This window comes from Cervus canadensis, chromosome 18, assembly GCF_019320065.1.
Source record: "Cervus canadensis isolate Bull #8, Minnesota chromosome 18, ASM1932006v1, whole genome shotgun sequence".
NCBI lineage: Eukaryota > Metazoa > Chordata > Mammalia > Artiodactyla > Cervidae > Cervus > Cervus canadensis.
This window is the reverse complement of record NC_057403.1, coordinates 41,539,675-41,565,514: the sequence shown is the minus strand read 5'-3', so window position 1 is coordinate 41,565,514 and position 25,840 is coordinate 41,539,675. Positions and strand designations below refer to the sequence as shown.

The 25,840-nt window shown below is 42.4% G+C and overlaps 1 protein-coding gene and 1 long non-coding RNA gene across 2 annotated transcripts; one reads left to right on the top strand and one right to left on the bottom strand.

Annotated features, from left to right (window-relative positions):
* On the top strand, window positions 1–25,671 carry BBS2 (Bardet-Biedl syndrome 2). The gene is made up of 17 exons (XM_043434833.1): window positions 1–316; window positions 6,437–6,664; window positions 8,129–8,254; window positions 8,531–8,593; window positions 9,412–9,489; window positions 13,324–13,428; window positions 13,512–13,598; window positions 16,457–16,592; window positions 16,833–16,972; window positions 18,197–18,341; window positions 18,434–18,605; window positions 19,279–19,408; window positions 20,747–20,878; window positions 21,342–21,479; window positions 22,320–22,432; window positions 23,779–23,927; window positions 25,049–25,671. Exons 1-17 carry the CDS (start codon window positions 200–202, stop codon window positions 25,153–25,155), a joined length of 2,166 nt encoding a protein of 721 aa, XP_043290768.1. The 5' UTR covers window positions 1–199; the 3' UTR covers window positions 25,156–25,671.
* Window positions 9,070–19,787, bottom strand: LOC122420106. The gene is made up of 3 exons (XR_006263177.1): window positions 19,699–19,787; window positions 10,586–10,661; window positions 9,070–9,111 (listed from the first exon to the last, which is right to left on the bottom strand). It is a non-coding gene; the product is annotated as an uncharacterized LOC122420106 (long non-coding RNA).
* Window positions 25,672–25,840: the final 169 nt, after the last annotated feature.

Genomic DNA, 25,840 nt, shown 5'->3' with positions numbered 1-25,840 from the left:
ACTCGGTGGGCGGGCCTGCGCAGCCGCAGAAAGAGCTCGCGGCCTCGGGTCCGACTCGAGTCTTCATCAGTTTCCCGCCAGGCCTGATGAAGCCAGACCCGGTCCGTTCTGGTCTCCGCGCCTCTCAACGCCTCGGTGAGGCCGGGTCCGCAGCGCCGGTGTCGGGTCACTAGCCCTCTTCTCCAGAACCGCCGCCAACATGCTGCAGCCCGTGTTCACCCTGAAACTGCGCCACAAAATCAACCCCCGTATGGTGGCCGTAGGGCGCTACGACGGGACTCACCCGTGCCTGGCGGCCGCTACCCAAGCGGGCAAGGTAACCGCTCCCACCCGTTCCCACCCGCACGGGGCCCGGGCCCCTGGGGTCCCCACGACCTCCGCGGGCCGCGTCCCCGCAATCCCGCCGCTCCTTCTCAGACCCCGCCCCCAGCCAGGGTTGCCCGGCAACGGGTCAGTAGCCCTGCCAGCTCTCGGTTCTGCGCAGAAATCCTGAATAACAAAGCGGAACGGCCCTACCGAGCAGTTAACGTGTCTTCAGGCTCTTAGACTCGGACGGTGTTGGAGTCTCTTTACAGATAGGGAGCATAGGGAAGAGAAGTCCCCTGCAGGGAAGGTCTTGGTCAGGGTTAGCAGTAATGGAGGACCCCAGATTCAAGCCCAGAGCCTCTGCCCTTCGCTGGGAACCTCCTAGCATCTCAGATTGCCTCTCAGAGCCAAGCAACTCTACGGCAGGGGAAAAAAAAATTATAGATACCTCTAACTTAAATGGTTCAAGTTGCTCTTTTGATCTTTATCCGTGTACATTCATGTCTCTTCCTGTAATTTATTCACTAAGTACCTATTAGGGGCTTACTGTGTACCCTGCGCTCTGCAAAGTGTGGGCGTCGCGGAGACGAAAAAGATACGGTCATTCAACATCTCACCAGACTTACTGAACACCTTCTTTGTGCCAGATCTTGGGGATTCAGAGATGAAGCTGGAGTCCGTGTTTTCAGAAAGCTCCTGGCCCAGAAGGACAACAGACAGGGCAAATCAGGGCACTGTGTGCTGATGGAGGAATGCCCAAAAAACGTGGAATACAGTGACGGCGAGCTTAATGCCTGCTAACAGTTACAAAGCCTTATTACATTAATTATCTCAGCGTCCTTGCTAAATTGCCAACTGCTGTAGCAGAGCACAGGTGTGGTAGATCCTGGCTTTGGTACCTACTGACTTCATGACCTTGGGCAAGGTGCTTAATAGTATCTGCCACATAGAGTTGTTAAGAGGATTAAGTAAGTTGCTATGTGTCATGCTCTTGGCGTATAGGCAGTGGTCACTAATTGTTAGCTGTTATTTTCTTTTTATTACTCCCACTTTACTGATTAGAAATAATGGTTTAGAGAGGTTCAAAGCAATGTTTGAGGTTGTTCAACTGGAAAGCAGTAGAAATGAGATTAGAGTGCCTGTTCTCTGACCCAGTGTGGATTTAACAAGTTGACATTTATATAATGATTTATAGTTTTCAAGACACTTCCACCTCCAATATGTTTTCTCATTTGCTCCGCCTTGGGATACATCAATTAAAAAGTAGTGATTCATTTCAATAAAGTTGTTTGATGGAGGAAAGCACTCAGCACAGAGCCAGGCACGTAATAATGTTAGGTGTAATAAGGTGAGGAGGCACTGACAAATACCAGAAGGAAATTCTTATTGGTTTTCCTGTAGGTACACAACAGCTACATAACTGGGCTGAAAAGGTCCCATTGATGTTAGCTCAGCCCTGGGTTTATTGAGGGCTTGATGTGTGCTGGGCACTGTTCTTAACTCTGTAGTTACAAGGGTGAATGTGACAGACAAGTCTTACTGGTTTTATTCCCAGGTGGCGCTAGTGGTAAAGAACCCGCCGGCCAGTGCAGGAGACACAGGAGACATGGGTTTGATTCCTGGGTCAGGAAGCTCCACTGGAGAAGGAAGTGGGAAACCACTCCAGTATTCTTGCCTGGGAAATCCCATGGACAGAGGAGCCTGGCTCCTCGGTTATGGTCCATGGGGCTGCGAAGAGTTGGACACGACTGAGCGATTAACACTTCTGTCCACTCCCTTGGAGGTTACATTTGAGAGAAGGAGCTAGACAGTTAACAGATACACACAGTCTGCAGAGGGGTAATGGCTGTTTTAGACAGAGTGATCAGATAGGTTTCTGATAGGATAACTGTGGATCAGAGGTTTGAAGAAAATGAAACAAGCCCTGCAGATAGGTGGAATTAAGTGTATCAGCAAGTACACACGGGCTTTGAGGTAGAGGGTATACTTGATGTGTTCCGGAAACACAGGAAGGCTTCTGGGACTGGAATGGAATGAGGGAAGCAGTGAGGTGGCCACTAGCTGGATCATATAGGGCCTCATAGGCCACAGCAGAGACCTTGGTTTTTGATAAAATGGGTGATTGGGATTTGGTTTATGTTTCAGATGAAGGATTACTGGCTGGTACTGCAATAGAGATGCAGGGAGGGGGAAGCAGGAGTGGAAGCAGGTTTCTCTGGAAACCCTATCATTAGAATGTGACCTAGAGGGGGAGGCAGGGACACCTTATTCTCGGTCTGTTTCTGAAGACAGGGGAAAAAGGGAGAGATGGAAGTTCCTATGTTCTCTCTAATCAGACACTTTATATTCAGAATTTCAAAAACAGACCTGGGAAGTTCTGACCTGATCTTTAGACTTAAAAAAAAAAAAAAAGGCACCATTTTATGATCCAAACGACACACAAAAATATAATTTCCTTTAAAAACAAACATTTCCAGTAAGGCTGAAGCCCTCCTTGACTGTGGGGGCCCATGTCTTAGAAACAGGATTTTGTCATTTTCTGTGGGACTCTGTTGTGAAGGTGGGGCTGACTTATTGGGAACTGGTCTCTGCACCTGAGCAAGGATATTTTGAAAAGGAATTTCTTGCAGGATGAACGTTAGTTCATTTGGGGACATGTTTCCTCTCACCATGGAATATATATTGCAGCAGCAACCTCAGCTAGAACAAATGTGTAAACTACAGCCAACTCTTTGGCTTTAAGGCACCGTGTGTGTGTGTGTGTGTGTGTGTGTGTGTGTGTGTGTGTGTGTGTGTGTGTGTGTGTGTGTGTGTGTGTGTGTGTGTGTGTGTGTGTGTGTGCGCGCGCGCCTGTGTGCTCAGTCGTGTCTGACTCTTTGTGACCCCGTGGACTGTAGCCCATCAGGCTTCTCTGTCCATGGAATTTTCTAGGAAGGAATACTGGAGTGGGTTGGCAGTTCCTCCTCCAGGGAATCTTCCCCACCCAGGGATCGAACTCTAGTCTCCTGGGTCTCCTGTATTGGCAGGCAGATTCTTTACCCCTGAGCCACCAGGGAAGCCCTGGATAAAGGCCCTGGGAGTGACTGAGCCTGTGGGCCAGAGGAGTCTCCTGGGCACTGATTTCTGTATGTAGAAAACAGTGGGAGGAACCAGACTCCTAGGACTCAAACCCCATTCATCCCAATAACAATGAACATGAAGTCCACAGGTTATTTTTCTTCCAGTTCTTTTTCAGCCTATCTAATTACTAGAAGACTTTGTAAGAATTCTTTTGTTCAAGACTGTTATAAAAGGAAGTAAGATAGGGCTGGAGATGAGTGGAGCCTGACACCAGGCTTGTGTCTTGCTCCTGTCACTTACCGGTGGTGAGACCTTGGGGGAGGAAAGGCCTTAACCCCTCTCACCTCTTCTGTATATCCGGAGGACCACATGCAGTACTGTTTATAAAAGCATGCTGTAAAGTATGACACAAATGAGAGCGTGAACACAATATTCAGTAGCTACACACCTTTTCTATCGATTTCTCACCAATCTTTTTTTTTAAATTTATTTTTAACTGGAGGATAATTGCTTTTCAAGGTGGTTTGTTTCTGCTGTACAAAGACGTGGATCAGCCATATGTATACATATATCCCCTCCTTCTCACACCTCCCTTCCATTCCCCTCCTTACCGCCACCCAACCCCTCTAGGTTGTCACAGAGCACTGGGTTCAGCTTGCCGTGTTACGCAGCGTCTTCCCACTAGCTGTCTGTTTTACATATGGCAATGTATATGTTTCCATGCTACTCTCTCAATTCATCCCACCTTCTCCTTCCCCCACTGAGTTCTCTGTGTCTGCGTCTCTCTTCCTGCCCTGCAAATAGGTTCATCAGTTCCATTTTTCTAGTTTCCATATGTACCCGTTAATATATGATATCTGTTTTTCTCTTTCTGACTGACTTCACCCTGTATGACAGACTCTAGGTTCATCCACTCAGTTCAAGTGACTTAAAACTCGTTCCTCTTTTATGGCTGAGTAGTGTTCCATTGTGTATATGCACCACCACTTCTTTATCCAGTCATCTGTCAATGGACATCTAAGTCTGATAAGTCTTATAAAAATTATCTTTTGTTGAATAGGTTACCTTGTTTAGATAATAATTTAAAATTAATCCTGCTTGGGTTTAAAACCGAGTGCCCTAATACTGAGTTCCTCTACCGAGTTAATGATTTAACTTCTCTATCCAAAGCTCTCTATTTCCTTTCTTGTTCCACACCCTCAGGCTTGAGGAGTATCAGAGAAAAAGGGAGACTGTAACCAAGCTGGACCCTCGGGGGCCTCCCTGGGACAGCCCCCCCCCCAACCAGCTGTGTTCTCTACTACTTATTTGTTGAAAAGCTTTAGTCTCCCAGGCCTCCCTTGAGTCTCAGAAGGCTGGCTCAAGTGTTAATGTCTAGGAATGTGAAGGGGTAGAAACAAGCTTTTAAGCTGGGAAACTGGGAACAATTTGGACTATAGAGTTAACCAAACTCCCAACTCCCAGTTCCCTGAAAACTATGAAGGTCTGACACACATTCCTAAGTTGTTTTTATAGGAAGCAGACCCCTACCAGTTGAAAACTGCTGATCATGAGCATATAGACCCCAGACTGGGTTGAAACCAGAAGACAGGTGATGCTTAAAACCTCCTTTGGAAAAAAAAAAAAAACCTCCCTTGATGCCAACCAGTCCAAGAATTGTGCGCGAGCAGCTCACATGCCCTGCGGCCCCCTGCTGCCCACACTGCCTTTAAAATTTTTGTCTCCTATCTGGCAACTTGGAGACGGTCTCAGGGTGTTAGTCGGCCTTCTTCCCAGTATTCTGGCCTCTTGAATAAAGCAAAATTTCCTTTCCCACCAACACTCGTCTCTCGGGTATTGGCCTTTTGAGTGGCGAGCAACCAAACCCGCCTTGCCGGGTTACAGATTTACACCAAAGGGTTGAAATGCTCATTTAAAATTAGAAAATTTTCTCAGAGCAGCTAAGCCCATGAACCACAACTGTTGAGCCTGTGCTCTCGAGCCTGGGAGCTGCAACTGCTGAAGCCCTCAAACCCTAGTGCCTGTGCTCCGCGCTGAGAGAAGCCACCACAAGGAGAAGCCTGTGCACTGCAACTAGAGAGTAGCCCCTGTTCACTGCAACTAGAGAAAAATCCTGCTCGTAGCAACAAAGACTCAGCACAGCCAAAAATAAATAAGTAAAATAAAATTAGCAAATTTTAGAACTAGATGGGGGCTTATGGGATCTCTAGTTTCTCATCCTTTTTTTTTTCCATATTGCCTTTTATATTGCTTTTTTTTTCCAGAAAATGAAAATTTCCTTAATGAAATTTCTGTCCTCTATCTCTATGACCTAATGTCTAAGCTCCTCCCCACCGCAAACCCAATTACCCATCTTGGGAGCAACATCATCCCTCTTGAGAATGCTTTTTACATATGAATCTCCTTTTACATATGAAGTGTAAACCTCCTTTTACATATGAAGCCCAGGGAAATTTAAAGATTTGTAAGGACACTCAGATGATTATATTTGTGATAGTTGAAACTGCTAGATTAATTAACTTGGAGTTAATTAATTCTGTCTACTTGTATAGACTATGAAAGCCTTCAAGAAGCTTGCTTTGTGTGACTCAGTTTAGGATTATAAGACAGATTTACTACCAATCAGTTTTAAGGGTCAGGAAGTGAATTTGTTAGGCATTGGGATGAAAGATAATGAAGTGTTTATTACTGTTTTCTCTGATCTTTGTGTGCTCAATCTCATTGTAACTGATAGCAATTTCCTATAGGTTGACCAGGAAAAGGCTGGTTTGTAAGAGTGCTTGAGTCCTGCCGGTTGGTTGTATGTAAGCTGCCCTGGGAAGTGACAACTAGGTCTTGGCCATTATATCTCGGTCTTTACAAGGCTGAGAGCCACTGGATTCCCACAGTTTGAAGTGATTGAAAGCCAGCCACGCACAGAACTGTGTATGGGTGTTTTTAAGTTTTGTGGATGATTAAATCCCTTCTTGTTAACGTTGGTAATCTGTTAATAACCTGAGCCTTTTAATAAAACTTTGCTAATTTTACATTTTTTTGATGTTAAGGGGATGTAATTAACTTTTTGTTTTAGGTTTTTATTCACAACCCTCATGCACGGAGCCAACATCTCGATGCACCTAGGGTCCTCCAGAGCCCCCTGGAGTCTGATGTTTCACTTCTCAACATTAACCAGACAGTCAGCTGCCTGACCGCAGGAGTACTGAACCCTGAACTTGGCTATGATGCTCTTTTAGTGGGGACACAGACCAATCTGTTAGCTTATGATGTCTACAATAATTCAGATTTGTTCTACAGAGAGGCAAGTATACCCATTTATAACCATAAAACTCCCACTTCCCATTAATGTCCACTGGTTTTTTATTTTTTTTAAATGCTTGAAAGAGATCAGACGTTTATTTGGGTTTATTATGTGGCTGTTGTAGTGTAGTTAAAAAAAATGCATGTTTTGCCATTTACATCTCATTGACACTTACTTATTCGGTCATGGTTGGTAATCATTTGATGACACTCCAGGTTATCTTTCAGGAGGTATTATCTGTTGATAGCTTCCCTGGTGGCTCAGAGGTAAGGAACCCACCTGCCAATGCAGGAGGTGTGGGTTTGATCCCTGGGTCGGGAAGATCCCCTGGAGAAGGACATGGCAACCCACCCCAGTATTCTTGCCTGGAAATCCCATGGACAGAGGAGCCTGGCAGGCTACAGTCCACGGGGTTGGAAACGACTTAGCAACTGAAAAACAACAGTGTATCTGTTGATACTTTGATCTGTCAAGATTTGTCATTAAAAATTCAGCCAGCAGCCAGAAAGCCAGCAAACAGGTCTCCTGGTGGCTTTGCACTGAAGTTTAGTATAGTAGTTTCCAGGAGAAGCACTTACCATAGCCTGCCATCTACAGGCTGCTGCAACTTTAATACTCAGATAATCCATACTTATTATATAAAAATAGAAGCAAATTAAAAATAATCACCCATAATTTCTTCATTTGGAAATAACACTTAACTCTTGATTGATTTATCCTGACTTTTTACTTAGTATTTGTGAGTGAATTCTTTTTTTTGTTTACAAAATGGGGTCATAATATATACATGTAATCTTTTACTTTTTTTCTATAATGGATTTATTAAGATATAATTCACATACCATACAGTTTGCCTATTTAAAGCATACAGTCCAGTGGTTTTTAGTTTATTCAGAGAGTTGTGTAACCATCACCACAATCAGTTTTAGAACATTTTCATCAAACTGTGCTTATGAACTTTATTCAAGAAGTCTGAGACATTTACTAGTTCAGAATGGTGGATCTATAGGTGCTTGAAGTTTTTAGTACTTACAATTAAAAACGAGCAGTAGTAAGAGAACTAATTAGTAGTAGTAATAGATTTCCATCTACAGTGGTTAAAATAGATGACAGAAGTTTGGGTGTCTTAAAGGCATTACGTCTGATGCTCTGAGAATTTGGCCTCTAGAACTGGGTGGTCCAGGAGAGCCTGGGGTTTTAGAGTAGGTTATCATAGCAGGTTAGTGCAGGAGACCAAGGGCCTGAGTTTATCCTGAGTCAGTGCTCATCCTTGCATAAGCCACGTTAGCCACAGACACTGTCCCTGATGGACAGCTCTGGCCTGCCTCTCAGGAGACCAGGTGGCTTCTCAGGAATGATGACAAAGGCCTTTGAGTTTCCAGATAAAAAGAAGGATGTATGTTACCTCCAGTGTGCCTTGCAGCATTGTCCTTGAGGGTTTGTCTTTTTTGTTTTCCTTCTTAGGTAGCAGATGGGGCCAATGCAATCGTGCTGGGGACGTTGGGAGACATTACCTCTCCTCTTGCAATTATTGGTGGAAATTGTGCTCTGCAGGGTTTCAATCATGAAGGAAATGATCTCTTTTGGACGGTATGAAGAACGAAATACTCTCTCTAGTACTCTTAAACATTTTTACTTTTTAATGTTCTTTAGGTCTTGTTTGCTTGTTTGTTTTTTTTAACCACTGACAGTAATGAATAATGGAAACAAAATAAAACAGGATTTGTAATTTTATACATTAAAAAAAGGCAATGAGTAATGTGGATTTTAAATTCGTGGTTTATTTCATCCTGTCTTTCATGTAGCTCCTGTGTTTGGATTAAGTGAATAGAAATGGCATAGTAATGACTTGGGTTTTATTTTCAGGTTACTGGTGATAACGTTCATTCCTTGGCCTTGTGTGACTTCGATGGTGATGGGAAGAAAGAGGTATGTGGGGGAGGAGACCCTTCTCTTGTGTGTACTTCTCAGCTGAGTACATACATTTCCCCAGGACAGTGACCATAGTGTTGAGAGAAGTGTTAGCTTCTCAGGGTTGATTTTGCTGTTCTGTTGCCTGAATGATGAACTAATTGGCGTCATTTGTCTTTCTCCTCTCTTTTGAACAGTAATTCACTTGGGTTTGTCAAATACAGAGATCAAGACCCTATTTCAAAGACACCTGATGGGGGAGAGGGCAAAATAGTTGTTGGGATCACAGTCACATTCACAGTCTTATAACTTGATTCCAATGTTTTAAAATCATATTAGTACCTAGTTCTTAGTTTTGGCCAACTTTTTCAGGAATCTGGAAGTTTTAGAGATTGGCTTTTAGCTTTTTAAATTACTCTAACACTTTTTCTAGAAATTAACCTCTTGAGCAGCCAGTGAGGTACTGTGTTGGACATTGACTTACCCTCCGATTGTCTGCAGATACTGGGCTCTGGCTTTTGAAGCAGGGCTTCCACCTGTGGGCAGACAGATGCTGAGTCAGGGAGCATTTTCAGGTGCCTGGTGAAAGAACTTGTTTTGGTAGGAGGTGCCCACGTGGCAGGATCTGTAGTAACCACTGTTTCTTCACTGACCAACTCATGACCTTCTCACTGGAAGGAACCTTTCTGAGCATCCATCACCGAGAAGTTGGAATTCCTGGGTGGCTCTAGCAGCATACAAAGTATCATGCAGTTTTTTTGTTTTATTTATGGAAATTTTGCTGTCTTCACTTACTGAACTAAATATGCCTGATTTTTTTTTTTTTTTCCTTTCAGCTTCTTGTTGGATCTGAGGATTTTGATATCCGGGTTTTCAAAGAAGATGAGATTGTGGCAGAAATAACAGAAACAGAGGTAAGCACCACCTCAGAATTACGATAACCTTGACAGATCAGCATAGTTAAATATAGCATAAAGAGAGAGTGCTGGGACATCTCCCTACCCAATTTTACGGTAAAGACTGTGGGGATTAAACAGCAGTACGTTACAGAAAAAGAAGCCTTTAAATATCCTTTATGGATATTTAAATACCCTTTAAATATATGGAGATATATTTTGACTCAGTGCTCTCTGATGACCCAGAGGAAGGGGAGATGGGAGGGAGGCCCTAGAATTGTACTCCACTGAAAAAAAGAAAAAAGTTATATTTTGAAAACACTGATTGGACAAAAATTATGGAGCACAAAAAGGTATTTCTTTTAGTGAGCTATTATATAATAATAATAATAATGGCAACCATTTATTGTGCACCTGATACATGCCAGACACTGTTCTAAGTTATTTACATGAGCTACTCATTTAATCCAACAACAGCCCAATTATGAAGGAATTAGTAGTTCTCGTTTTACAGATGAGGGAACATGTTATGTTTCTTTGTTAAGTTACTCTCAAAAGGTCATGGCTATTAAGTGGCATGGTCAGGTCCTCCTCCTGCTTCTCATCATGTGTATTAAATGGGATTGAATATTGAATGAACTGTATCTGTGAGGGTTTTAGACTTTTTCTCTTCATTCAAATTAAGTACTTCTTAGGCACATTTCTGTTGGTAAACTTAAAAACTAGATGTCAGAGAACTTGACTAGTTTCTTTGTGATTAGAATTACTCAAGTAATTCAAACTGAAATGTTTCTGAAAGAGTTGTCTTTTTTTTTAAACAGTGTCTAAAGATTGCCCTTATCCCTTATGGTTTGGTATTCTTAGGATATTTATTTGCTGCTGGTTTTCCAGGATTGGGCAAGATGGAAACCAAAAAGATAATTAGGATATTCTAAATTAAGGAAGAAGATGGAAATAAAGGAGCATTGGCTTGTGAGCCCTGTAAATGGACAGAAAAGAAAAACAACAGAAAGAACTCTTAGAGATCCAAATGGTGGTATTGTGCAGAATTATATCAACTGGTGTTTGGGAGGCTGTATCAGAAAAGATTGAGGGCAGCAGCCTGAGAACTCACCTTGGGATGAGAACTCATCCTTGCTTCTCTTCGCTTACGAAAGCTGTTTAGGAACATCAGGTTTCTGTTCCCCTGCCTGCAAAAGGGAGACCAAAAAGCAAAATGTGCATATTGATATATAAAGTGTTACCAGTGATTTTGAAGGGTTTATATGGACTTCCCTCGTGGCTCAGATGGTAAAGCGTCTGCCTACAATGCGGGAGACCCAGATTCAATCCCTGGGTCGGGAAGATCCTCTGGAGAAGGAAATGGCAACCCACTCCAGTACTCTTGCCTGGAAAATCCCATGGACGGAGGAGTGTTGTAGGCTACAGTCCATGAAGTCACAAAGAGTTGGACATGACTGAGCAACTTCACTTCACTTCTTCACTTTTACTATAGATTTTTACTTAATCTGACTCTACTTTTTTTTTTTTCTGACTCTACTTCTTACGTACTCACACTTTTTATGGTTGTAAGCTGATAGTTGTGGGTAGAGGAAAATGAAGGGGAGAAGTGAGTGCCAAAAGCAGTGCATATCTGAAGATGTGTGTCCATATGGGGATTTTGTGTACCTGTATGTGTTTCACGTCTGCTTTTCTAGAGAGAGCGTCCTTCAGTTCAGTCACTCAGTCGTGTCCCACTCTTTGTGACCCCATGAATCGCAGCATGCCAGGCCTCCCTGTCCATCACCAACTCCCAGAGTTCACTCAAACTCATGTCCATCAAGTCGGTGATGCCATCCAGTCATCTCATCCTCTGTCGTCCCCTTCTCCTCCTGCCCGCAATCCCTCCCAGCATCAGGGTCTTTTCCAATGAGTCAACGCTTCGCATGAGGCGCATGAGGTGGCCAAAGTATTGGAGTTTCAGCTTCAGCATCAGTCCTTCCAATGAACACCCAGGACTGGTCTCCTTTAGGATGGACTGGTTGGATCTCCTTGCAGTCCAAGGGACTCTCAAGAGTCTTCTCCAACACCGCAGTTCAAGAGCATCAATTCTTCGGAGCTCAGCTTTCTTCACAGTCCAACTCTCACATCCATACATGACCACTGGAAAAACCATAGCCTTGACTAGACAGACCTTTTTTGGCATGTCTGCTTTTTAATATGCTATCTAGGTTGATCATAACTTTCCTTCCAAGGAGTAAGCGTCTTTTAATTTCATTAGATTGTTGAAGGGGATTGCCAGCTTAAGAATTACTGACCTGTAAGTGCTGGGTTCTGCGTTACCATTTCCCTTTCATTTAAATTCATAGTAAATCTTTTCCCATTTGGGGAATCATTGAGGTTTTGTTGGATTTCTGTTAATTGTCAATACTAGATGTGAGGGGAGTACATTCTGTGAAACACCTTTTTCCTAAATCCTAGAAAAGGACAGGAGAACATGAAATAACAGCGAGGAATTTGACGTGCCTGTTGATCCTCTAGTCCACAAAAGAAGAAACTAGTGACCTTATAAAGGACTAAGGGATCTAAGGCAAATTTAGGAAAATGTGGACTTTATAAGATTGTTCATTTCAGGGCTGTTTTCTTGTCCTCTGGCTTGATTCTGCTCTTAGTTCAAATGTGTTTTTGCACATCGGCAAAATTATGAACAGTTCTGCCAAAGAATGCCTTGAGCTAAATAATTCTGGAGTCCCACATGGCGCTTTGTATTCAGAGTTAAGTGAAGTGGGTGGTTTTATAGAAAAGCTGTAGGTGTAGAAGAAATTACATAACTATTCTCTACTTTATACAGTTTATTTCTTATTATCTCTTACATTAGTCAGAATTAGAAAGTAGATCTGCAGGGTCATAGATATCTTTAAACTTCAGTTTTAACTTTTAAGGATAATTTTGTTTCAGTATCTAAAATTGTAGATTTTGTAAATTGTAATTGTAAATTCTCTTAAGTGTGTTAAATCCTCTTAACAGTCCTGTTAATACTCCAGTATAACATATGCAGTCTGTATATTGTTGCTGCTGCTGCTAAGTCGCTTCAGTCGTGTCCGACTCTGTGCGACCCCATAGATGGCAGCCCACCAGGCTCCCCCGTCCCTGGGATTCTCCAGGCAAGAACACTGGAGTGGGTTGCTATTTCCTTCTCCAATGCATGAAGGTGAAAAGTGAAAGTGAAGTCGCTCAGTCGTGTCCGACTCTTAGCGACCCCATGGACTGCAGCGTACCAGGCTCCTCCGTCCATGGGATTTTCCAGGCAAGAGCACTGGAGTGGGTTGCCATTGCCTTCTCCCTGTATGTTGTTAGATATGTACAAATCCATGGTATTCTGGGGTTTTGCTCTTTAAAGGATTATGTTTTCTTCTAGCAAACAGTAAATTATACCTTGGAAAGATATTTAATTGTGGATTTTATAAGTCCTTTTAAAATTTAGACTGTAGGATATTATAAGTTAAGGAAATTGAAGTAATCATTAAGATATTTTGAGCTAGTATGTATAACATCAATTTTACGTAGTCCAGATCTTGTGTGCATAGTTTATTTCCTTCTTAATTCCTCGATTTTATTATTTAAAACAATAATTTGTTGAAATTTGCTACATATGCTTGATCTAAAACAGTAAACTTTGTGAGTTTAATTCTTATGATCCAAATCTGAAATAGAGGACATGGATCATAGAGAAGAACACATTCCCCGCTAGTGGACTGGAAGTGCATTTAAACCTAATTTTAACACACTTGTAGCAAGGTATGCAGTTTTATAAAGTCATTTTGCACTAAATTGAGCCTTAATGAACTTTATCTTTTTCATTATTTTTTGCAGATCATCACCTCTCTTTGCCCCATGTATGGCAATCGATTTGGTTATGCCCTTTCCAATGGCACCGTTGGAGTTTATGACAAAACAGCCCGATACTGGAGAATTAAAGTTTGTATGATACAGCCTCTGATATTCAGGGATTTTATACTTATTGAGAGATTTCTATACTAATTATTGAAATTCCTTTTCAGTCCAAAAATCACGCCATGAGTATTCATGCTTTTGACCTTAATTCTGATGGAGTGTGTGAACTGATAACTGGTTGGGCCAATGGGAAGGTAAGTTTAAAGAGTAGTGTTCAAGTATAATTTAAAGTCATAACTATCTGAGATATATGGGCTGCCTGACTCCAAACAGTGACAGGAGAATATGCACTTGTGCTTTCAAATGTAACTCCTTAACCTCCCTGGATTTTTTCTCCCTGCTAGGATTACCAACACTGCAGAGTGAGCAAGTGTCCTTTCAGTTTAATAAGCCCTGTTTGGGGGGAAGAGCTCCAGGAAGGTCTGAGTCCCTTCCTTGAAGGGATGGGGATCAATTTAATCAAGTTGATCACAGGCATAGGCAAGTAAAAAAAAAAAAAAGGATTTTTAGTAAGCTAGTAGTGAACTGTGTATGTAGCTCTTTTCTAGTAAATCTTCAAGTTTAACTAAAATCTTAGGATTAGTGGGAAGAGTTATCATTGTTTTCCAAGCTATAACTTCAAACTAGGATTTTTTTTTTTTTTTTTGCTTCTTTCCTTTTTTAACTTCAAACCAGAAGTTTGTACAGTCTCTTGGCAAGTCAGGATTGTCTTGTTAGAAACTGCCAAAGGAGCTGCCAGATCTCCATGGATACCATTTGCCCTAGCTCTTTCATATGTCAGCACTGATTGCCTGAAGGAGATCAGCTAGTTCTAGCTTTTCTTCTTTGATTTTTTCCCTTCACTTTTGGCCAATGTCTTGTAACCTTCCTTTGGTGTTGTGTGAAAAACAGATTAAAAAAACTGTTATGTTGGTTCCTACTTCTCCACTTGGTTTTGTTTTTGCTATGGGTGTTGAAAATTACAAAGGATGACTGTGTAGTTGCTTATTAAAAAACTTGAAAATCCATAAAAGGGGACCCTATTCTGGGGGAATATGAATTATTATGATTGATCCAAGAATTAGAAAACTACTTGACTTAAGAAGTTATCAAAAGTAACCTTCAGATCTGACTCTGAACCTTGAAGTCTGTCTAGTTAAATGCTTTCAAAATTTTACAAAATTGCTATTACATAATCATAATTTGTGTGTTTTAATTTATATGAAAGGTAAGCAAACTATACAGTTCATTATATAAGTGGAACAATTGGTATCTGCACTCAACAGAAACAACATTAAAAGGAATATAGATCCACCGGATGAACATAGGTGCAAAATTACTTAATTTAAAAGCAACTAGCCAACTAACTTTTTCTTTAGTAGGTCATTTGTTGAGTTGGAGGGTCATCTTTTGCATGGCAAAACTTTCATGTTGGATAAAGCAAAAGAATAGAAAAGCCACAGAAATACAGATTTGTACCCCTGTTTCTTAGTTAGCAAGTTAACCCTCTTATTTGCTAAATATTGCAGAAACGCAGTGCTGAAGGTCATGGAGAAGTTAGAATGAAGCAAGTTCAGTTCAGTCTGAGTTCGAGGCTTCTGTTAATGTGTGAGGAACTCTGGTCAGTACAGGCCATTCATTGCTTTACTAGCTTTAGCATCCATAATTTTCAGGCTGACCTGATGTTGTTATTAAGAGTATGGTATTCTCCAGCCAAGGGGTAGGAGCTGGTAGTAAGCTGTGACCTAAATTAGTGTGTTTTTCACTGCAAAATTTTGCCCAGAAGGCTGTTTATGAAAAGACATAAATAGTGGTCACTGAGATGCTTGCTCTGTTACATTTTCTGTAGCTAGCCTTTTATCAATAGTGCATGTGTTCTTGCTTAGAACAAAAGCTCATTTTAGGTGGTTATCCTTCCCTGTTGTTTTGTGAGGCATTCGTTTCTGAAGGGTCATTGATTTATTTATCTGCCTCCTTTGGGAAGAGGAGATGTGGATGATTGTAGGGCTCTCTGCAGCATCTCAGTAGTTCTTGTGGCAAAGGGACCTTAAACAGGGCTGTTCCAGAAGGGTGGATGGTGGAAGACTGGGCTTGCTTGGCGTTTTTCAAACTTGAGATATAACTGGGGACTTCCCTGGTGGAACAGTGATTAAGACTCCACACTCCCAATGCCGGGGGCCCATGTTTGATCCCTGGTCAGGGAACTAGATCCCATGCTGCAGCTAAGAGTTTGATGTCACAACTAAGACAGTGCAGCCAGATAAATAAAAACTTTAGGTGTAATATATTTTATATATTTACATATAATACAGGTGAAATTTGTTTGTAGAGCTAATATGTCTTGTATACTTCTATGTGCCAGTCCCTGTTCTACCTGCCTAACACATTAACCCTTTTAGACCTTGTTACAACCCTGACGTGTAGATACAGTTATTTTCCTCCTGTTCTTACTGTTGATCTCCAGATGAGGAAGCCAAGTCGAGAATGTTTAAGAGGTTTGCCCAAGATCCCACTGGTAGTGAGTGGCAAAGCTGGAATTCGAACCTGGGCAGTTTGGACTTTCACACTGTGTTATATATTTTCTAAAAGTACTGTCTCTCAGCCAGCCCACTTTTCCAAATGAAATACTAGGCCAGTATGTAAAACAGCTTTTAAGAAAAAGCAGAGCTGAGTGAGGTCCCTTGGCCCCCTGATTATAGGTAAGTATTGAGAAGCCACAGGTGGGGCCCCTTGGAGTACTCATTAAAAAAAATTTTTTTTTTTTTTACATTTGGCTGCATTGGGCCTTAGTTGCAGCTTGAGGAATCCTTCGCTGCTGTGTGCAGGCTCTCTAGTTGTGGCAAGAGGGCTTAGTTGCCCAGTGGCACATAGGATCTTAGTTACCCCACCAGGGATCAAACTCTTATCCCCTGCATTGGAACGTGGATTCCTAACCACTGGACCACCAGGGAAGTCCCCTCCTTGGAGCCCTCTTAAAAACTTCTAGACTAGAGCTGATTGAACTTTAAAAATTCTGTGTCATTTTTAAGAACCTGTAGCAGAAGCTATTTTCAAGTTCTTGTTCTATTTTTAGGTCGATGCTCGAAATGACCGGACCGGGGAGGTCATCTTTAAGGACAGCTTTTCTTCTGCGATTGCTGGTGTGGTGGAGGGAGATTACCGGATGGATGGCTGCCAACAGTTAATCTGCTGCTCGGTGGATGGAGAAAGTAAATCGGGATAGGAGAGATCCTTGATAAGTCAGATTTCTCAGTCTGATTGGGTCAGAATCCCGGGAGATCCACCATTAAGTGTTTGTGCTGATACCCTTTCGTCCTAATAAATTCACCTGAGTTGGGGAAATGAGAACTTAGGTTTTAAGACTAGGTCATTGATGACTTAAAAGTAAGACCTGGCTGTGCCTGGGCCCTCCCTCAGTCCTGTGGGTTTTTTTTTTCCCCTCCTGTCAGTCCGGGGCTACCTGCCGGGCACGGCTGAGATGAGAGGCAACCTCATGGACACCAGCCTAGAGCAGGACCTGATCCGAGAGCTGAGTCAGAAAAAACAGAACCTGTTGCTGGAGCTCCGCAACTATGAGGACAACGCCAAGGTCGGACCGGATGGGATGGGCACGCGGGAGGCTGAGAGGCTGAGAGTGACCAGGAGGATAGGTGGTTGGGAAAGGAGGAGGGTCTCCACATCTGGCGAGGCGGGGGCTCCCCCTCCCCGCTTATGGGCGGGCAGATGGCCTGGCCTTTTTGCCAGTGTCAGAATGAAGAGGGCACGTGTCCTTTAACCCAGAAATCCCACTGCCTGGGAGCTCAGCCAGAGAGATTTGCACGAGTGTTAAAACACAGCAGCACTGTTTGTAGCAGGGAACAGGTGGAAGCAGCAGTAACTTTTGATCAGTCCTGGGAGGGTGGGCTGGGGAATATTAAGCAGCTCAAAAGAATGAAGTATATACACGTGGACTAATGTGGAAGGATGTCAGGTATTATTGAGTGAAGGGAAGCAAGAATAGTGTGTTTAGAGTATCTTGTCTTTTTCAACCACAAATAACATAAACATGGACAACTGCAGAGACTCTGGGTGTGGTATTGTGTGTGTGTGTGTATATTTGTGTACATGTACTTATCCAAGTAGCTGGAGGGTAAGCTGGGGAGTAGGATTTTAATTTGTCCCATCATGTATAATTGTTTGAATTTGCTAAACTAATTGAATTTCTTTAGTCATTTAAAACAAAACAATACAGAAAAGTGTAAAAGGTGGGTGGCTTCCCTGGTGGCTCAGTGGTAAGGACTCCACCTGCCTATGCAGGAGACATGGGTTTGAGCCCTCGTCCGGGAAGATCCCAGGGCCTCGGGGCACTTAAGCCTGTGCGCCACAACTACTGAGTCTGCCGTAGAGCCCGGGAGCTGCAAGGACTGAACCCGGCGCCATAGAGCCTGTGCTCTGCGACAAGAGAAGCCACTGCAGTGAGAAACCTGTGCACTGCAACTAGAGAGTAGCTCCCTCTCGCCGCAACTAGAGAAAAAAGCCCACACAGCAACGAAGACCCAGCATAGCCAGTAAATAAATAATTTTTTTAGAATGTAAAAGGCGTGCTGGGGGACAGTGGTCCCTAACCACAGGAAGAGATGAGAGTATTTTCCTTTGGGAAAAGGCCGGGTTAGAGCGAAAGCACTGAGGTGAGTTCTCTGACGTTTAAAGACTCAGATGAATGTAAGATGACAGGGGACCTGTCTTCTGAAGCCAGATAGCTGTATTATTTAAAACTGACACGAGTTCACTGTTCCGGGACTGAGTTGGAAGTGAGGGGGCTTGTGTTTTGCAGGCAGAGCTGAGCAGTCCACTGAACGAGGCTGATGGGCATCGGGGCGTGATCCCGGCCAACACCAAGCTCCACACCGCCCTCTCCGTCAACCTGGGGGGCGAGACACAGGCCGCCCATGCCGAGTTGTGCATCTCCACCTCTAATGGTAAGGCATTACTGACACACGGCTGCTGGTCGTTGGCACCTGTGTCGTCTGGGGGCGGCTCTTGGGACTGCTGTCTCCTCTCTTCCCTGCAGACACCATCATCCGAGCGGTGTTGATTTTTGCGGAGGGCATTTTTGCAGGTGAAAGCCACGTGGTGCACCCCAGCATTCACCACCTTTCCAGCTCCGTCCGCATCCCCATCACACCTCCCAAAGACGTCCCCATGGACCTGCACTTGAAAACCTTCGTGGGTTACAGGAGCAGGTGACCCTTCGCCATCGCGGTTCATGTCCAGGCAGCACTGAGAGGAGAGGAGAATGTGTAGATTTCCCCTTTTGCCATGGATTTTCTGGGGCCAGAGAAGCCACTTAATGGCTCTTTCCACCCAGGCAAGGTTTCCCATGACTTCTTATTTCTCTAATTTGAAATCTTTCCAAAAAATAAATAAAAAGTATGTAAGTTTGAAATGGTTATTTCTGGTTTTAGTCAGATGATTTCATATTCACAGCAATCCCAAAAGTACACTTAATGGATAATTTAGTTTTGGCCACCAAGACTACAGGGGTTTAGGTTCCATTATATGACAGTCATATGCAACCTCAGCCAGTGAAGAAAAGCACTAGATTTGTGGAAGATAGAAACATTTTCACATTCCTTTTTTGGGTGTTGTAAACCCTGGGTGCGTGCATATGTATACACAGACTCATGTCTCTAAATCCTAAACCCCATTACTGTGGGACTTGAACCCTCAATTTTTTTTTCTTTTTTTTTGAGGTGAGGGTGGGGGGAGGAGAGTAGACAGAGTTTCTTTAGTGAAACCCTTAAGTAACAGCTTGATGACTCAGTAGTGACCTTATGTTTATGGGGGGGGGGCGCTTTCCCTTTGAAATAACATTCAACACAGACAGTTCTCTTCTATTCCGTTGGTTGGCCATAGTACCCAGTTTCACGTGTTTGAGCTGACAAGACGGCTACCCCGATTCTCCATGTACGCGCTCACCAGCCCGGACCCTGCCAGTGAGCCTGTCAGTCACGTCAACTTGATCATCGCAGAACGGGCCCAGAGGGTGAGTGTCTGGCTTTTCTCTTTGCAACCCTTTTGCACTTTAGAATCTTTGACATTATTTCACAGAAAAGGGGAAATTACATAAGTGTGTTATTTGGTAGCAGTAAATATGACATGAAGGAGTTAGCTTGGAGTTGGATAGTTTATAACAAGTACCAAAAATTTTGCTAAAATAACTTCTTCCATTTTTTTTTTAACTTCTTCCGTTTTGAAAAAATTATTCAAAAATTTTTATCTTGGCTAATCAATTCAGAAATATTTATTTTGAATCATTAATTCAAAGTTACTTACCTAAGCAATCCTTAGTCACAGGTGAATTCCTCTCAGTTTGTAATTCCTCTTTTTCTTAGTCTTAGTGGGATTGTCCAGATCTAGTGTTTTAAGAGGAGCCTGCATCAGAATGGAAAGAGAGTGGCCCTTGGAAATGGGAATATTGTGGGGGTTCAAGTGCTACCTTAACTAAGTAAATTCTTAGGGGTCTTGCGGCATTCCCCTTATTGAGGATAGTATTACCTCACAGGGGGCCCCTGAGGATCACATCATTGGCATAATAGCACTTTGTAAAGTTTAAAGGACTAGTAATACCTGTGGGTTTTAACCTTGGCTGGACTTTAGAATTCTCAGTGAGGCTTTTTAATCATGGAAATTCTCAGGCCCCTTTCTGGCCTTTGAAACTTGAAACTCTACAGGTGGCCCCTTCCAAAAGGCCTCACAAGTGGATCTTATGTGGAACTTGTATCATAAACCACTATAAAGTATTACTATTATTTATATTAAGATATATTCTTTACTTACAGTGTGGATGTTATCTCTGTGTCTGTGCATGCAACCTTTATTTAAATGTATTAAAGGATGGAGTAGAATGATTTTAAGCAGGCTAGAGCCACAGAAGAGCTATCTTGTAAACAGAATTAGCATAGTACTTGAATCGTATCTACATTGCATATAAAGTTACGTCTAAGTAGGGGACTCCCCTGGTGATCCAGTGGTTAAGACTATGCTTCACTACAGGGGCTCAGGTTCAATCCATGGTTGAGGAACTAAGATCCCGAATGCCACACAGTGCAGCCAAAAAGCAAAAACAAATAAATAAAAATGTTAAAAAACATATGTCCATATGTCTGAGTAGAAAATGCATGCTATGGAACTAGATATAATTGTGCATGTTACTTAGAACATGTATCAGGTGGGAAAAAGGAGTGTGAATAGTGTTTTCTTGGTGGGGGAAGAGTTGTAATTTTTTTTTTTTTTTAACCAAGTAGAAAAACTAGAAAGAAGGGTAGCTCTTAATGACTGTACTTTAAAAATGGAGATTCATTTCACACTCTTCATCTTTAAGGTTGTTATGTGGCTCAGCCAGAACTTTCTGTTACCAGAGGGCACTAACATTCAGAATGCGCCATTTCAAGTGTGTTTCACATCCCTACGGAACGGCGGCCAGCTGTATATAAAGATAAAACTTAGTGGAGAGGTAATTTTTACTGTCATGGTCACAGATTTCTCACGTAAACATTTAACACTCAGTGTAAAGTGAGGCGGGTGACACCAATCTCAAGGTCGTAAAACCACATCTCAACCTAGACTGTGTTATCACCTCTGACACAGGCGTGTAACGTAGATCAGCAGTTTTTCTACCTCCCTCTCCCACTTCCCTTCACCTGTTTGTCAGCTAGTTAGGGATGGTTTAGGAATACAGAGAACACAATGTTTTCATTGTTTGAATGATTTTGTTGTTCCATTTATAAGGCAAAAGGATTCTTTTTTTTTTTTTTTGGCCTGTTGCTAGAAATAATGTTATTTCCTTGAGGGCTGGACCTTATTTTTATTTATCATTGCATATAAATTTATGTTCAATAAATGTGTTGAATATGGGGAAGTTCAGGTACTGTTCCAGCTATCCGAGGATGCTAACTTGTCTTTTTTCCTGTGGATAGATCACTATAAATACTGATGATATCGATTTGGCTGGTGACATCATCCAGTCGATGGCATCGTTTTTTGCTATTGAAGACCTTCAGGTCGAAGCCGATTTCCCTGTCTACTTTGAAGAATTACGAAAAGTGCTAGTTAAGGTGAGGGCACCTGGTGGATGAATTTGTGAGAACACGGTGTTGTAATAATGTTTGCAATATTTCTGTTAAATTAATGAAACTACAAATGTATGTATATTACATGACAGTCATGTCTTAACTTTGGAAAATTCTTAAACTAAAAATTGAGCTAGTATTAGAGAATTCATGAGTTAAAGGATTGCTTTTGTAAAAGTGAGTGGTTAGCTTGAGCACCTGCTTTCTGTGCTTGGTTTGGAAGGATACTTGAAAAATATATATATTAACATTTTCCTTTGCTAGCCTTTCATCTTACCTGTTATATCTACCTTGCATTCTGGCTTAGTGCTTTCCCAGGCGGCTCAGTGGTAAAGAATCTGCCTGTCAATACAGGAGATACGAATTTGATCCCTGGGTCAGGGAGATCCCCTGGAGAAGGAAATGGCAACCCACTCCAGTATTCTTGCCTGAAAAACCTCATGGACAGAAGAGCCTGGCAGGCTGCAGTCCATTGGGTCACAAAGAGTCAGATGTGACTTATTGACTAAACAACAACAAAGAACCCAAAATCAAAAGTAAGGCTTGTGATGGGTCCCCACTTATAACATCCCCACCCTAAACTTCTAAAATGTTAGTATTTGTGTCTCTTGGGCTCACAATGCTAAGATGTGGAAGAGCTTGACACAGAATGTCATTTTGAGTATTTCACTGAGGAGGAGATGAAATGAGAGAATAGTTAAGATAGAACAAGTGAATGGCAGAAAAAACAGGGCCTCGGTATAGAGAAGATAGCTCCTTCTCAACTTATTTAGTTTCCAGGAAGCTGGTGAGGCCTTTTTAACTCCTGGTGTTCATGGTTTCCAGGTGGACGAATACCACTCTGTGCATCAGAAGCTCAGTGCTGACATGGCAGATAACTCTAATCTGATCCGCAGTTTGCTGGTCCAAGCTGAAGATGCCCGTCTGATGAGGGACATGTGAGTATGTACCATGGCCACGACAGGTGCTTTATCTCTAGGGCTCCCCCTTTTTTTCTCTCTCTGGCTTTTTCTTTTAAAGCAGAGATGTTGCTGGCTTTAGGCATTTGACTGTGCTTCCCTGATGGCTTCCAGTTAGGCTTCCCTGGTGGCTCAGACGGTAAAGAATCTGCCTGCAAGGCAGGAGACCCAGATTCAGTTCCTGGGTCGGGAAGATCCCCTGGAGAAGGGAAAGGCTACCCCCTCCAATATTCTTGCCTGGATAACTCCTGGATATCTTCCTGCCAGAGGAAACTGGCAGGCTGCAGTCCATGGGGTCGCAAAGAGTCAGACATGACTGAGCGACAAAAAAAAAAAAAACTGGACGGAAGTAACCAACAACCTCTAAATTCCTTTTTTCTTGATTTATATTTCATTTAGAAACTGTCAGATGTACACGGTTTTTATTTTTTAAAGCCAAGTTAGTTGATATGTAACTTATACATGTAGAAAATTTACCCTTTTAGGTTTACACTTCAATAAATTTGGGGAAATTTATACAATTGTGTTGCTACTACCTCAATCAAGTACTTCTCCTAACCTCTAGTCCATGGCAGCCAATGATCGAGTTTCTCTTCCAATTGTTTTACCTTTCCCAAACTGTCACATAAATGGAATCAGACAATATAAATGGACTCAATATAAGTGGAATCAGCCTTTTGAGTCTGACTTCTTTCAGGTACCATAATGCCGTTGAGATTCATTCACATCGTTGTAAGTTACCAGTAGTCCATTCCATTTTATTGCTGAATATTCTATTGTATTGATATCCATACTTGGTCAATATCCCACCAATTAATTGAGATTTGGGTTGTTTCCAGACTTTGGTGATTGAGAATAAAGCTGCTATAAATATTTGCATAGAGGTTTTTTGCAGACATGTTTCCAGTCTTCTGGGTGCAATGTGTCATAATGTGATTGCTGGGTTGTACAGTAAGTGTATATTTAGCTTGATAAGAAACTGTCAGTATTAATCTGAAGCTTGGAATATAGCCTGTCACCTTGCTCACTTGTCCCCACCCCTTATATCATGGGCATGATAATTCTTGGTTCCTAAATTCAAACAAACCATGGACTAATAACCAAGGAAGGCCACTTGTCTTCCATTTATTGGGAAGAAACAGAATAGTTCATAGAATATTCTCAGTGTTTTCAAAGCAGACTTTAGAAGTTACCCTGTTTTAATGACAGTACAGCTAAAAATCTCGTTTGATCATTTATTAAATGTGTCTAGGAAGTTTGCAAGTCTTCATGTAAGCCTGCCATACTGAGGTCCAGTGATGTTAACCTTCTGTTGATGTACACAGGAAAACAATGAAGAATCGCTATATGGAACTCTATGACCTTAATAAAGACTTGCTCAATGGATATAAAATTCGCTGTAACAATCACACAGAACTGTTGGGAAGCCTCAAAGCGGTAAATCAAGCCATTCAAAGAGCAGGTCGTCTGCGTGGTAAGTCCCTTTTTGTAGCACTGCATTTTGTCTTTAATTTTGGGGCGAGAAGCATTAAAGATGGTGGTAGCTTCAAGAATTCCTATCAGGGCTTGTATCTATAAAGATACCTTTCACATTCAAGTTGGTACCATTCACTTGAGTTTAGCCAGCCTACTGTTTGGCTTTTAGTTAGTCTGCCAACTTCAGAGGGGAAAGACTTTCAGTTCCTTTTTTTTTGTTTATTTTAAAGACTTGTTTATTTTTGGCTATGTGTAGGGTCTTCGTTGCTGTGCTTGGGCCTTCTTCAGTTGTGGCGAGCAGGAGCCGGCAGTGGTCCTAGGGGCAAGGACTCCAGTAGTCGCAGCTCACGGGCTCTAGAGCACAGGCTCAGGAGTTGTGGTGCGCGGGCTTAGTTGTCCAAGGCATGTGAGATCTTCCCGAGCCTGCTGCATCCTCTAGATAAACTGAGTGACATATTCCCAAGAGGAAAGCCTTAAATACTCAAATACTCATATTGGAATCTGCTGTTTTGGGTCAGTGCTTTGACCTCCTTTTAGAAATAATCTTTGCTAAGTGGATATAAGCTTGGATCCTTTTCTGTAAAACTGACTCTGAAGTTTCTAGGTGTACAATGGTCTCTAAGCTTGGTTTGTGATTAAAGTTGCTCATGAGAATATCTTTTTTAGGGAGTGGTGAGATAAGATAAATTTGTACTATCTAGGACTTCCCTGGTGGTCCAGTGGTTGAGCATCCGCCTGCCGGTGTGGGGTACGTGGGTTCCATCCCTGGTCAGGGAAGACTGAACAGGCCGTGGAGCAACCAAGCCCGTGCACCGCCACTCCTGAGCCCGAGCGCCCCAGAGCCAGGGCCCTGCAGCAGCAGGAGCCACTGCGACGAGAAACCCACGCCCTGCAGCTGGAGAGCCGCCCCACTCCTCACAGCTCGGAAAGCCCGAGTGCAGCAACAAGGCCCAGTGTAGCCAAAAATAAACAATTAAAAAAGATTTTTTTTAAAATTTGTATTATCTCTTAACTCTCCCCTACCCTAGTTTTATGTTGTTTCTAAAGATGGCTTCTGATTTATAATTTCACTTTAGTCATTTTTTGGCTCATGTGGATCTGATGTTTCTTCCCTGACAGTTGGCAAACCAAAGAACCAGGTGATCACTGCTTGTCGGGACGCGATTCGAAGCAACAACATCAACATGCTGTTCCGAATCATGCGGGTGGGGACAGCTTCTTCATAGGAGGGGAGAGACAGGGAACCAGGTTCCTAGAAAAGGTTTCCTTAAACTTCGAGGCTGGTTTGCTTTGGATCACATCCTGGTGAACCCAGGGTGCTGAGAGCTAAAACAACCTTGGTGAGTTGTACCAATGAAAAGACAAAGCACTGCATCTTAGAAGCGTATTCTATTTTTTTTAAATCAGTTGTAGTGTTGCTGAGTAATACTGGTTTGTATGGAGGGAAATGAACACTTTTGAAACATTAGGGCTTCAAAGTTCAGTTTTTCTGTATGTATGTAAAGTCAGTGTATAGATATATCTTTTCTTGAAATTGTAATTGAATTTGTAATTAAAAATTATCATCTCTTTTTCCATTAAAACGTAAAGTGTTGCACTTTGTGTTGACTGTAAAAATCACCACATCAGGACTGCATAGAACCATTATTGTGTGGAGATAAACAAAAATTGGATATTCATTTTGTGCACCTTTTTGTAAAACCTCCCATCAATTTATTGAATATATTTATTTTTCAATTATTTATGTGGCTGCATAGGGTCTTATTTGTGGCACATGGGGTCTTTGCCGCGGCACGTGGGCTCTCTAGCTGTGCCTGGGCTCAGTTGTGGCGCACAGGCTTATGAGTTGCCTCATGGCAAGTGGGATCCTTAATCCCCCAACCAGGGATCAGACCCATGTCCCCTGAACTG

Bases quoted from the DNA above. Each gene is read 5' to 3' on its own strand.
- BBS2 (XM_043434833.1), top strand. From the start codon at position 200: ATGCTGCAGCCCGTGTTCACCCTGAAACTGCGCCACAAAATCAACCCC. The intron at 8,255-8,530 runs GTATGAAGAACG...TTTTATTTTCAG, and splicing joins GAAATGATCTCTTTTGGACG to GTTACTGGTGATAACGTTCA. The intron at 18,342-18,433 runs GTAAGGCATTAC...TCTTCCCTGCAG, and splicing joins GTGCATCTCCACCTCTAATG to ACACCATCATCCGAGCGGTG.